General features: G+C 43.7%; 1 protein-coding gene across 1 annotated transcript in view; it reads right to left on the bottom strand.

Moving 5' to 3' along the window:
- The window catches only part of LOC128746215 (uncharacterized), a 112,208-nt gene that overhangs the window by 9,808 nt on the left and 89,813 nt on the right, over positions 1–12,587 (bottom strand). The window contains exons 5-7 of the mRNA XM_053843263.1: positions 3,586–3,705; positions 1,893–3,281; positions 326–1,829 (exon numbers count right to left, since the gene is read on the bottom strand). Coding sequence (XP_053699238.1) covers positions 326–1,829; positions 1,893–3,172 — 2,784 coding nt within the window. The 5' untranslated portion in view covers positions 3,173–3,281; positions 3,586–3,705. The remainder of the gene's footprint in view (positions 1–325; positions 1,830–1,892; positions 3,282–3,585; positions 3,706–12,587) is intronic.

Below are 12,587 nucleotides of genomic sequence, written 5' to 3'. Positions count from 1 at the left end.
GTTTGTAATATTTAACGTTAAGGTAATACCACTGACGAACTGTCATGATACATAAAAGAAAATCCTTTAAAAACCATCGTCCTACACATTTTGCTTGCACACTAGCACCCTCTGTTATGCATGTCACGGAGTAGCTTGCATTTGCACGGTTTTATGCTGTAGGGTTTTTACATTTGTATGGTTTTATACTGAAATCTCGAAGCAAAATTCGCGCGCCGCGGTGTGGTCATGTTGCGAAATATGCTCTTTTGAAAAATGAGTGGTTTTTGATTGAACGATGGAATTTTCGCGAGTGTCTCGTCTGTTTGTCTGTGGTAATACTTACTTGAGTCGGAATCAATTCTCCCGGCATGAAGTCCCGCACATGCCAGCAGGTTTTGAAGCTCATCGGCTCTTTCTCCAGCGTCGGTACCAAGTGTTCGGTGATGAAGTCTTCATCTTTGTGCGAGTACGAGATGAAGGCATCGTACAGTTTGTCCTTGTCGAGTTCTTCCTCCGAAACCCACCACATGCACAGGTTATGCGTGAACAACCAAACCTTGATTTCCATTTGGTAGGTAAAGTACAGCATCGTGAGCAATCCAAGTAGCAGTCCCAAAATCGACATAATAAAGCTGACGGTAATGAGCACGGTCGTATTCTCGCGGCAAAGATCATTTACGGTAATGTAGTCGAACCCGTTACCATTCTCACAGGTCATCTTCCCGATGTCAACAATCCGCCGATGATTCTGCTGAACGAAGTTCAAAAATTGCGAAGAAGCACAATCGCAGTGCCACTTGTTGTCGGAAAGCTGCAAACTCTCCAGCTGTTTGCTAGCATTCAGTATCTGGACAACCGTCTGGTTTATCATGGTCAACTTGTTTTTGGTAACATCCAGGACGCGTAGACTGGAAGGCAGATTTTCCGGTTCCAGCTGTGAGATGGCATTATTGTGAGCATACAGTTCGGCAACCTTTGAGTATCCGGTGAGAATCCCGGTTGGCAAGCGGGTAATGTTGTTGTTCTCGATGTGCAGCTCCAGGAATTGGAACCCGAACAAAGCGGGCTGAGGAAGGGCCGGTACCTCTAGCAGACCCTGCCCAGTGCAGTTAACGATAACTCTGCGATCGACCAAACGGACAAAGCAGCTGCAGTTCGCCGGGCAATGTTTGATTTCCGTGCCCGGTTGATCCAGCGGGCAGAGTAGATCTTTGAGGTGGAGCTCTTCAACCAGCTGACCCTGATGTTCTTTGGGTTCTGCACAGAGCAACCGATCGGCGTAGAACTGAATTCTTCTGTACACGGCTCTATCCAGCTGGTTCAACATGTACTGGACGAAGGAGAAAATAACACAATTGCAGTTCAGCGGGTTATCATTGACGTTCACTTGAATTTTAGCGTTGTCCTGTTCACGCTGGGAGGTTATGATGGGTTCCATATCTTTCAGGTCAATCTCCGAGATTCGGTTGTGGGATAGATTAACGCGAATGTCCTGCGACAGGAACTGCAGACTAGGGTACGATAGGGTGGAGATGTTGTTGTAGCTGAGATCCAGTTCGCGCAGTTCAGGCATATTGTAGATCCAATCGCGGAAGATGGTAGTGATGCTGTTGTTGCGCAGGTTGAGAATGCGTAGATTGTTCAGAAATTGGAACGGTGTGCCATCGCTGTCCGTGATATCCTGCTCCTGGATGACGAAGCTGAAGTCATGGAAGGACAGCTGGTTGTTCTGCATGTAGAGTTTCTCCAGTGCGGTAGTTCGGCTGAAGGTGAATCGATCGATGACGTGAAGATGGTTGTTGTCCAGATTCAGGACTGTCAGTTTAGCAAGCGAAGCGAAAATATCTCTGAAATAGGAGGAAAAAAAAATTAGAATACTCCAACTTTTCATTGTGCTTTAGTATACTTACGCTGACAGGTTGTACAGCCGGTTGTATGATAATTGAAGAGTCAGAAGTTCTTTAGTGTTTCGGAAGAGCTCCTCGGGAAGTGTTTCCAGTTCGTTGTAGGCAAGGTTTAGATCCTGAAGTTTCATTTGATCTCGCAGAAGCATTTCTGGTAGTGAATTTAGCTGATTGTAACTCAGATCTAGGTGGGTAATTTCGGTGGAACCTCGCAGCAGTGATGCAGGAAGATGAGTGAAGCTGCATCGGTTGAGTATGACGGTAATCAACTGTCGTAAATTGCTGAGGAAATTCTCGGGCAGAGTTGGCAGCGGCGCTTGGTTATTGATAAACTTAACCTCCTTGAGCTTACGCTTGTCGGATAGAAGGATCTTTGGCAGACTAACGAATCGATTAAAACTAAGATTGAGCACGCTCAGATCGGGCAGCAAACTGAACACATCCGGTTCTAGCGATTCGATGGCATTGACGGAGAGATCAAGCTCTTGGAGGGTCTCGGCCCCTCGGAACGATTCTTTGGTAATGTTTCGTAATTGATTTTGCCACAGATTCAACTGACGAAGTTTTCGCTGGTTTTTGAATAGACCCGGCTCTAGCTCGGTGATCTGATTAGCGCCAAGTTCCAAAATCATCAAATTTGTTAGGTTGTCAAACACATTGTGTAGCAGTTTAACGTGATTACTTCGTAGAATTAGCCACTTGAGATTGGGCAGATCAGCAAACAAATCCGGCTGGATGTCTTCGATACCGGAACTTAGGATTAGCTTCTCCAGTTCATGCATGCCCTCGAAATGTTGTCGAACCAGGCGAACGCCCAGATCTTTTCCATAGTTCTGATACCAGAAATCTTTGACATGCTTAACACCAAGGAAGCTTATAAACTGCCGAATGGATTTCCGCTGCGGTAGCGGACAGTGGATAATTTTCACCTGAGTCGTGTTACCCACGTTCAGTGTTGGCATTTCGCTAAACTCGTGTTTTTCGTAGCATTGTATCTGTGCGTAGATTCCGGGCTCGATTTTCACCGTAATTTCCGGATTAATAACAGGACATTGAATCTCATAATCGGTACTGGCGTACATGCAGCTGCAGTCGACGGTTGGGATCGGCTCTGGACATGTGAACCTCGGTTCATTACTGTTTGTACCACCAGCACCGGCACTGACGAAGGTTACTATCCTCGGATCGGCTCTTATCACGTCATCATAATTCTGCGGAAATGAGCTCGCCAAATTGTGCGTAAGTAACGCTACTAGCACTACTAGTATCACTTTGTTGGCGCCCATGGCAATTGCGCTTCGTGCTCCTTACCCTTATTCTTGGCTGTTGGGACGAGTCTCGGTAGGAGAACTTCACATGCTGATTAATCTGTGTACCTTTACCCTCAGTTAGCTTCTATAACGATAGTTCAGCGTCAGGAAGGAGACAAGGAATCTGTTAACCCTCTAACGGGCTACATCGTAAACACGGTGTTTTCAAGCCCATGACGTTTTTTTCATGAAAGTACACTCAAAAGAAGCTATCAAAATGTCAAAAAAATTGTTCTGAACACATTTTTCATATTGTCCATTCAAGACAAATTTTGTATGTGGCTTCTAATACGAGGGCCGTGTACAGACGGTTTTACCCGTTAGAAGATTAGCGAGCTGTTGGAATAATAGGTAATCCCTTCCAGTTTACCTCGAGGTATGATACTGACCTATTAAATAAGCCAGTCCGTCGTATGTTCGAATCTCGGCTGGGAGAGGCTGTTAGAATCAATAGGTTCGTAGCAACTGGCCTTGCGATTGTCCTGTACTCTGATAGTTGGCTGCGAAGTCTGTCGTATAAAAACAAAAGATCAAGTTTCGATGACGGAATGTAGCACCTAGGCTTTGCTTTGCTTTTACACTTACTGACACTTGTACACTGACTGAATTTTTATAAGGTAGACAAAACATGACGAGATTTTTTGACGATTCAGTAGAAAGATTGAACATGCGACATGCACTTGTTAATGGTTCATTGTGACTGTAGTTTGTTCGAGAACCACGAATAAACAGGCAATTATTATGATGAAATTTCGAGGCCTAACATTAAAATTAAGAGGTCAATATCCGATCGAAGTAGATCAGCTTTAAGGTAGCCTTTGCAATATCGTGTTGTACGCTTAGCAAAGCTAGTCCAGCTAGCTGACATGTACTCTCGTATGATGGTAAATTATTGAGGTCATTCCATTGAAGGAAACGTAGAACGGTAAAGTGCTTTAAAGCAATGAACGTTTTCAAATAATCTAGTTACATGAAACATGACGCCAAGTGCGCACCGAGCTTTTGCTAAGATATAGGCGATGTGTTCGTTGAACGTGAACTTAGTGACCAGTAAGACACCTAGACCTTAACAACAGGTCGTCAACATTTTGTATAATGTGATATAGTTTGAAGTCATCAGCATAGGATAATTATTGACACTTGAGTGGTAATAAATGAATATCATTAAGGTATAGTAGAAATATGAAGGGATCTGGATGGCTTCCTTATGGAACTCCAGATGTTACACCAAAAATATTGATTGTGAGTCGGCAATTTTTACTGCCATCTTGCGGTCATCCAGGGTTTAGAGGTCATCCGGCGTTTTAGAGATGAGGAGCGTAACCAATTCAGTAAAGAACTAGAAAATCCAACAGTCTCAGGTTTGACAATTGTAATATGATGATTTAGTTTATCGAAAGCGGCAGAAAAAAACTTTGTTTTTGTTGTTGCAACGTACGGATGATTGTAGATTAATAAACCGTAAGATTAGTGTTGGTATTTGAGAGCGCTTAGAGACAAAACCATGTTGTTCATCAGCGTTATAATGACGGCAGATGTGTGTAAAAAGTTATCAGAAATCATATATGGTTTTTTCAGTCTCGAATTATAGGTTGTTCTATGCGTCCAGATTATCTTTTAGTCTAGTTTCATGTTAACATAATTTCTGCAAGTTGCATTTAAAAACTCTAGAAACTTAGTAGATTCACTGCGCGAAACCGGGCAGAAACACTCTGTGTATTATTCATTTTCTTTCGTATTGTCGCTGCTATTTTTTCAAAATCAGGTGTTAAAGTTACCATTGATTACATTGCGGTACATTGCAGCTTCAGAATTGCTGTTGCTGAGCTTGCATGGTGCAGTGAAAAATGCTAGTCAAATAAAAACACCACTTCTGACCATTATTGTTTACTTGAGCTGACATTGAGTACATAACATACATAATTAAAAATAATTGCCGCCAGTTTCTTTCAGTATCAAACCATTGCAACAATTAAATGAAATTAATCCCCAACGTTCCAATATGTGGACTAAGCTTACTTTGTACTTAGCACCGAAACGTCAGTCGTCGTCGTCGTCCTGTTTGTTAGCACAACGAGATTCGATTGGATAATTGGATTCCGGCTCGGCTGGTTCTGCACTGCGGAGAACTTTTTTCCTCACGTTCTGTGCGTTACGTCCGATAGACGGTGGGATAGAAACTCACCGCTCCTCCACTAGCAAACGGCAGATCCACAAATCGTAAAGCCATCCCGGTTTCCGCTGTGCTGGCAAATCTTGGCTCGGGTGATATCCACCAGATCATAATCCGAGCTAACTTAGTTCGTATTTCTTCTCCGTTCGTCCGTCCGTCCGTCCATCCCTTTGAGCATCGTACATACATATATCGAAACAATCGCTTCAATGGAACTGGGTTAGAATCTAGCAGCTAGGAGCTTGGTTTGTTGCTGCTATTTGCTTCGGCAGCTGATTGGGAAGGGGGAAGTTGGAAAGGCGTTTCATCGACGGTACTATCATCATTGCCATTATCACATCGCCAAACAATCTGCCGCTCGGTTCGAAGTATCAGATTCTGGCTGCAACTACGGGGTTTGCTTTTCCTGTGAGGAGCCAAGATTGACGGTGCCTCTGCCTGTGCTGCCATCTGGTGGCTGGGGAACGATGGAAGCAAATAGTGCCTGGAAGCGTTTTAGAGATGAGGACTCTGCTGTGTCGTGTCGTTAGCCGTAGTAAACGTTCTGTTCTCCCCATCCCCACCATTGCACTGGGAGTGGGGTGGGGTGGAAAAAGCAAAGCGTATGTTTACGAGGAACATCTTGCCAAGCGCTTTAGGGTGGCGCTGCGTTGGAGGAAGATTGTGCTTTCGATGTAATAACATTTAATATTTACGCTCCAATTTTCATAAAATCCGACCAGCAATATGTGTGCTGGTGTGGATCAGATTTGTGCTCTAGCGTCGTGTGTTTGGTTGAAAAAGTGGGTGGCTGCCGGGAAGATTCAGATTGTTTTCTAGAGTATCACCCCATGGGGTCTCGAGCGACGTTATTTACGCTGCTTCGATAGCATCTTTGAGAATTGACTGATTCTCTTTTCCATTTTCAATCACGCACAGCTACGGAGGCTTTATAAATCACTATTAAGCTATGGGAAAAGGCTCATTAGAATATGAGATTGAGCAGCCACTAGTTGACATCCGCGATGATGGTGGCACCAGCTTTCGATTGGCGACATTTCTTGACTGAGTAAATAAGTATCCAGTAGAATAAATTCCATTTTCAAGTGCCACAGCGCTTCCGAGGCACTTCACCTGCTGTGTCGTGTCGATCCCGCACTGAAGAAGCAAAAGCTCGGCATTCTATTCATTAATTACCATATGTAAATAGAAGCTTCGTTCCTCACCCTGGGGCAGAGTATGGGAAGATACGGTATGGACGGAATTCTGCCGAAGAAGAATAGAATAGAACTGTGCCATTTGTTGCATTCCTTCACGGAACAGCATCGGTCGGGTCTAGTCATGGGTTTTCAAATGTACATTATTGCAGTCCTCTCATGGGTGAACGACGATCTCCCACCACCCAGCCACCCGGAAACTAAAACTCCTACTCCAACATCTTTCTTCTTCCATCCCGGAAAAACATCCCGCTGCATGACATAGCACCCAGCAGGAACGAATTTCCGTCATTATCGTAGTCCTTTTTTGCTTTCTCTTGAATCGTTTGGTGTTCTAGCAATGAAGTGGTGGCGAAATGCTATCTTTTTTGAATATGCACATGTCTTCACGTTTTTTTTGTCAACGGTCTTGCTTCCAACGCTGGCTGCTGCAGAAATTCGGGTCCTTTCGTTGTCGAAAGTATCCCCCGTGGCTTGTGTTTTAACTTTGATCTCAGTGAAGTTCTCAGAACATGTCGCTTGGAATACTTTCCCCCCGTTGGGAGTGTGAAACTTGAAAATTGAAACTGACAGTAGCACGTCCCCTCGCACTGGGGCGGATGATAGATGGCACTACACTAATTGCATAGCACCCCGCCACAACCTTTCCGGTGATGATGCTGTCATACCATGGCACAGTGTGATGCTTCTCCATTTTTCGCGCCAAGGATGGAGCCAACCATCATAGCATGTAGCAGTAGCCGGGCAGCCACCAGCAGAGATTGAATCGCATTGGCAATGCTTAATAAATGTAACTGGTGCAACGGATGAAGCGATGCGGTGAAATACTGCATTTGCAAGTACCGTCGCAAACAATGGACCAGCCAGCCAGCCAGCCAGCCAACCAAAGTGTATAAATTTTCAGCTAGTTTATGCTGACTGATGCGTGGTAACAGCTATTTGAGCTGCCCGTCCGGTAATGAGATGCGACCGGGATAATTAACGCGCTGCTGTACAGTCAGTCATGCTTCGTGTACGTAGGCTGTAAACAGCATTGAAAGAAATAGAAAAAGTTTGATGGTTAGAATTGATAAACCGAGGCAAATAGTGACGGGTTCAACAGGTTGAACGATGAGAAAAAAAATGTTCCCATCTGTGTTTGTTTCTAATTTTTTTCTCTTTATTTTAGTGTTAATGGTGCCATCTAGCGGAGCGAGGGTGCCTTGACGCGGTATTGCCTCTTACTATTGAAGCACTTGCCGGACTAATTAAAAAGTGGTTTTGCAGTTGTTTTTTTTTGTTTCAACCATCGCACGCGCTGGCAAGGTTACGACGCCAGCAGCCGAACGAAGGAAGAGGATTGGCGCAAAATGCGCAGCATAAGCGAGCGGTATTAATTATATTTCATAAAACTATTTCCCAATGCTGCTTCTGGTCCGTGGCTCCGGTTGCCCACGATGGCCTTGACGCTGTTGTAGCAGCATCAGCAGTAGCAGCCGCAGCACCTGGATCTGACGAGGAGTCCGCTTTCTAGGTATGATCCTGTCTGTACAGTGCCAGTCAGTGATGAGGTGGGGAAAAAACTTTTCGGATCCATGTTATGACAACTTTGCCCTAGCAGAAAATGAGTTTTTATCGATGCAATTAAGCAGTTGGATTGGATCAGCTTGAAACTACGCTGGTTGGAGTGACATTTTTCCGCTGCTCGCGTACTTCTTCTCCCTTCCCTGGAGGGCACCAATTCAGGCAGGCTGATCTGGTACTGGTCTGGCTGGAATGCTGCTGTGGCATTTGGAGCAGAGTGAAAGTTGTGGCATATCGGTGGAAATTTATGCTCCGATGTCTGGCTGCCTGGGCCAGACCCTGGCGAGGACCGGTTTCAAAGGCGTAATTAAATTTAATTGGCAAAGAATGATGAGCTTCTTTATATTTCACTTCAATTGATTCTAGGTCAATTACTCATCTTAGAGGAGCACTGTTTTCAGAAATCATAATGCAAGTAATGAGACGAAAAAATATAATTTCTTTTGAGTTTGTTCAGTCTTACTGTGCGCTAAAGGAATTCATCAAGAACGAGCTATTTATTAAATTTAATTGAGCCGTTCTGAGTAGTTCTGTTCTGAGTAGAGGACTCTATCCTTTTTTGCAGCTAAAATTGCATCAGAGTTAATTCGAGAGCACTATTGTTATTTAACAGTTTAAAATATTAGGATAGCTAAAACAGCTGAAAAAGAGATGTTTTGATGATTTGCTCCTCCGATTTAGTTAAGAATAATTTAAAAGACAAGTATGACACGGCTAGAGTGATTAAAAAATTGAACAACAAAACACTTTAAAGCTGACACTTGAAAATTTAAAACGGCACCGTTGTCGGATGACACCTGTGATAGCAAGGTTTTGTTTTTTGTTAGCCAGAATTTGCAGCGGTTCTAGCAAAGAGTGAGCGAGCGAGCGCGCGAACGACCGGCGGATGACGTAGTCGCCACGCAGTGTAGGTATTTTTTGTTGTATTTTTCAAGAACAACAAGTAGATAAAAAAAACCGATATCAATTTCACCACTTCCCGTGTTCCACCGCACCGAGCATCCGGGCCGGAGGCGCGCGCGCCTTCGCGATGACGCTGATGTTTTTTTGTTATTATTGTCCTCTCCAGGCAGGCTTTATACACACCGGTGGTGCGGCGCACCCGGGAGCTGCCTGCTCCGGCGTAGGGCGGGAGGGGGAAAGTACTTTAACGCGAGCGAGAACCGGTTGACAAATTGCTCCAGCGTCAGCCGGCGACGTGGAATTGAAATTTTCAATTTCTATTGTATATTATATGATGAAAAGTGAATCTATTATGAAAATGCAAGCTCAGCCCTCTGAGGGGGTGATTGAGCGGTAACGAGATTCCCTGGCGGACGGGGGAGGGGACTACGGAAACCTGAAACGACGGGAACGAGGACGATTCAATTAGCGCTGATATCTGCTGAAAAGCGTATTCCAGGAGGAGACAACCATCCATCCCTCTTCTCACTCACAGCGCGGGAATAGATCGGTCGTACACATTCCGTTTTCTATACGGACGACGACGACGGTTCTATGGTTCGGTTTGTGGGAATATTGTTGTAATTACCTGCGTCGTGCTCATCGCCTCACCAACCAACCAACCTCCACAGGGGAATGGGGGAGTATTAATTATTTGCTTCACGTCGAGTGCTTCGGGTTATGGTTCGGTGATTGCAGGTTCTCTTTCACCTGTGCTGACTTGCATCTCGATCTAATAGAGAAGATACAGTTTTGCCTTGCCGGAGCGTCAAAGGAAGGATGGGAGGAATAAATCTTCCCCTGACGACGATGACGACGACGACGGCAACCAACGGTCGCTTCTCGTACGGATAGAGCGTAATCAAAGTTTCTGACCGATAGGGGAAGTAGTTGGAGTTTCATGAGAAAAAAAACCGAAAATCGACGGTTTGTTCTAATTGGATGGTTTCAAGGAAGGTAATAACGATGAAGTTTCTTTGTGTAATATTATCCATCCAATTCGTGGTTAATTGTTATTATACTGCTTCAAAAACATTGTGACTTCGCCAGACATAACTTTGAACTGAATCGTATTTAATCGCGTATGTAACTTTGCTTCTATTGAAGCACAGGCGAATCTTCATGAATCAGAAACGTCACAGAGAACCATTGGATGAAGTGTGTCACTTTTGAAGGGTTTATACGGTGGAGTTTTATGGTACAAAAATATTTTCTTTTTATTACAATCGGTCCTTTCTATGCCGTACAGTGAACCTTCCTGACATAGCTTTCAATTTCTATGGCTATATAGGGAACGGTGCTTTGGTCAATTTTATGTCGAAAAAAAAAACAACAGTTTTTTTGGCTACATATACCTACTATTAAAGAACCAAGAGATTGAAATTTGATTTCATTCTCCCAATAGCCATAAAGTAAGCAACCCTTTGCTGTTTCTAGAGTATGAGAACATAAACATACAGGTAGACTCGAGGGCTATTAAGTTGAAACATGACGTAGCGGAATAGGACGACACCGAAACGTCTAAAAGCAGCGCGAGCTTTGACGTTCGTATTAGAGACTTATTTTTAGATAACTTTTGAGGTTGATCAATTGGTTATAATCAAGTAGCTGGCAGGCAGCCATGTTTTCGATGCCAACATGTTAGCGTTAACGTAAACGAGATATCATATATTCGCCACTCTTTACACTACTTTGCTCAGCTGTCAGTGGGGCCCACGACTCCTGAGCCCGCAGTGATGTTAGCCCTTGTCAACGCAAAGCAAATGAGCATAAAGGTGCCAGTTAGCTGGTTATAATAGCTTACAAATGCTATCAACAGCTCACAAATCGATGCATATTTCGTTTTTCGAATTTGATGTTACAACTTACAAATCAATAAAGCTTTAAAATCTTAAAGCTTTATTGTGAAAACTGTAACTTCTGTGCTAACTTTTTGTTTTTGTCACTATTTACGTTTTTGAAAACTGGGCTAGAAAAAGCTAGAAATAGTACACAATAGAACTAAACGATATGCAGCAATGTTGTCGGTCTTAACAAGAACCTAGAGCTTCGATGGTACCGGGAAAAGTTTCCGGAGGCCACCGGAAAGTGACCGATCTCCAATTTTAACGAAAGGTATCATGTGGCCACTCTGGCGTTTATAATTTTCTTAAATTTATGAGCATTTTAATTGACTGCAAATCAATACTGTAAAGTCATAATGTCTCTCTCCTGGTAAGAATTGTCGGTCGGAAGTCGTCCTACATAAGCGAACATTCGGCTTGCATCTGTCCGACTTCGTCCGGATAATTCTTACTGTGCCATAGCTATAGCACACAGATCGTGGCATTCTATCTCAGAAAGATGCACCCCAAGTCCCAAATTATAAAATACGGGTCTTAAGTTTTCTGTAAATAAATAATTTGCAAAATTATTGCATGTTTTAATGTGTTGTCTGTTGTGCACGATTATTTATAACATTTAAATTGCACGTCCAATCAAAAAACAATTCAATAGCGAGGCTTTATTACCTGTCAAGTAAGATTAATACACTCAACCATCGTTTTAAGTCCATTTGGGAGACGTAGAAAAAATCGGTCGTAAAAAAAGAGGACGTTAATTCAAATTTTGGACGTAAAAAAAGAGGACGCTAATTCAAATTTTTGGATGTAAAAAGAGAGGACATTAATTCGCGGACGTAAAACGACGGTAATTCATATTTTGTACGTTAAACAAGAGGATGTTAATTCAAATTTCGGACCTCAAAAAAATGAGTTAATTCGAATTTTGGACGTAAAACGAGAGGACGTCAAATTTAGGACGTAAAATGAAATCACTTAGAATTAATGGACGTAAAAAGAGATTCTAGTGTAGATAAAGGTCATCGTAGAAGAACTTTTCGCTAGGGACGACCCAGTGTGGTGACCACCTACTCCGTACTTAGACGAAAGGAACAACATCGACAGTGTACGGGTGTCCAACGAGGAGCTCGTAGCTGTTGCAAGGGGGCCTTAAAGTGAAGAAGGCGCCAAGCCCAGACAGAATTCCTAACGTAGCCATAAAAGCCCCGCAATACAAGCGTTGCTGGACATATTCAAGGCGGTGTCGGTGCAGAACTGTCTAGAGGAAGGTCACTTTCCAGACAGTCGAAAGATACAGTGGTTGGTATTACTGCCAAAGTCGGGAAAGCCTGCGGAAAATCCAGCATCGTATAGGTCAGTCCAAAATGCCGTCAGTAGCGCCAGCTGGGAGGCTACAGCCGTGGCACTGCACAAAACGAGAGTCTCAGACTACCTGTTCAAGATCCTGAAGGGTTACTTCCAGAACCGAATGTTGTACAAGCCGGTAAAGTGGCAGCGATCGGTAAAGATTACGGCGGGAGTCCCTCAAGGCTCTATTCGCGGTCCAACGCTATGGAACGGAATGTACAACAGTGTGTTGACTCTAAAACTGCCCAAAGGGGTAGGGATCGTTGCCTTTGTGGACGACGTCTTTTTGTCGGTAGCAGGTGAAACGCTAGAAGAGGTAGAAATGCTGG

Source organism: Sabethes cyaneus, chromosome 1 (genome assembly GCF_943734655.1).
Source record: "Sabethes cyaneus chromosome 1, idSabCyanKW18_F2, whole genome shotgun sequence".
NCBI lineage: Eukaryota > Metazoa > Arthropoda > Insecta > Diptera > Culicidae > Sabethes > Sabethes cyaneus.
This window is presented reverse-complemented; position numbering and strand designations above follow the sequence as displayed.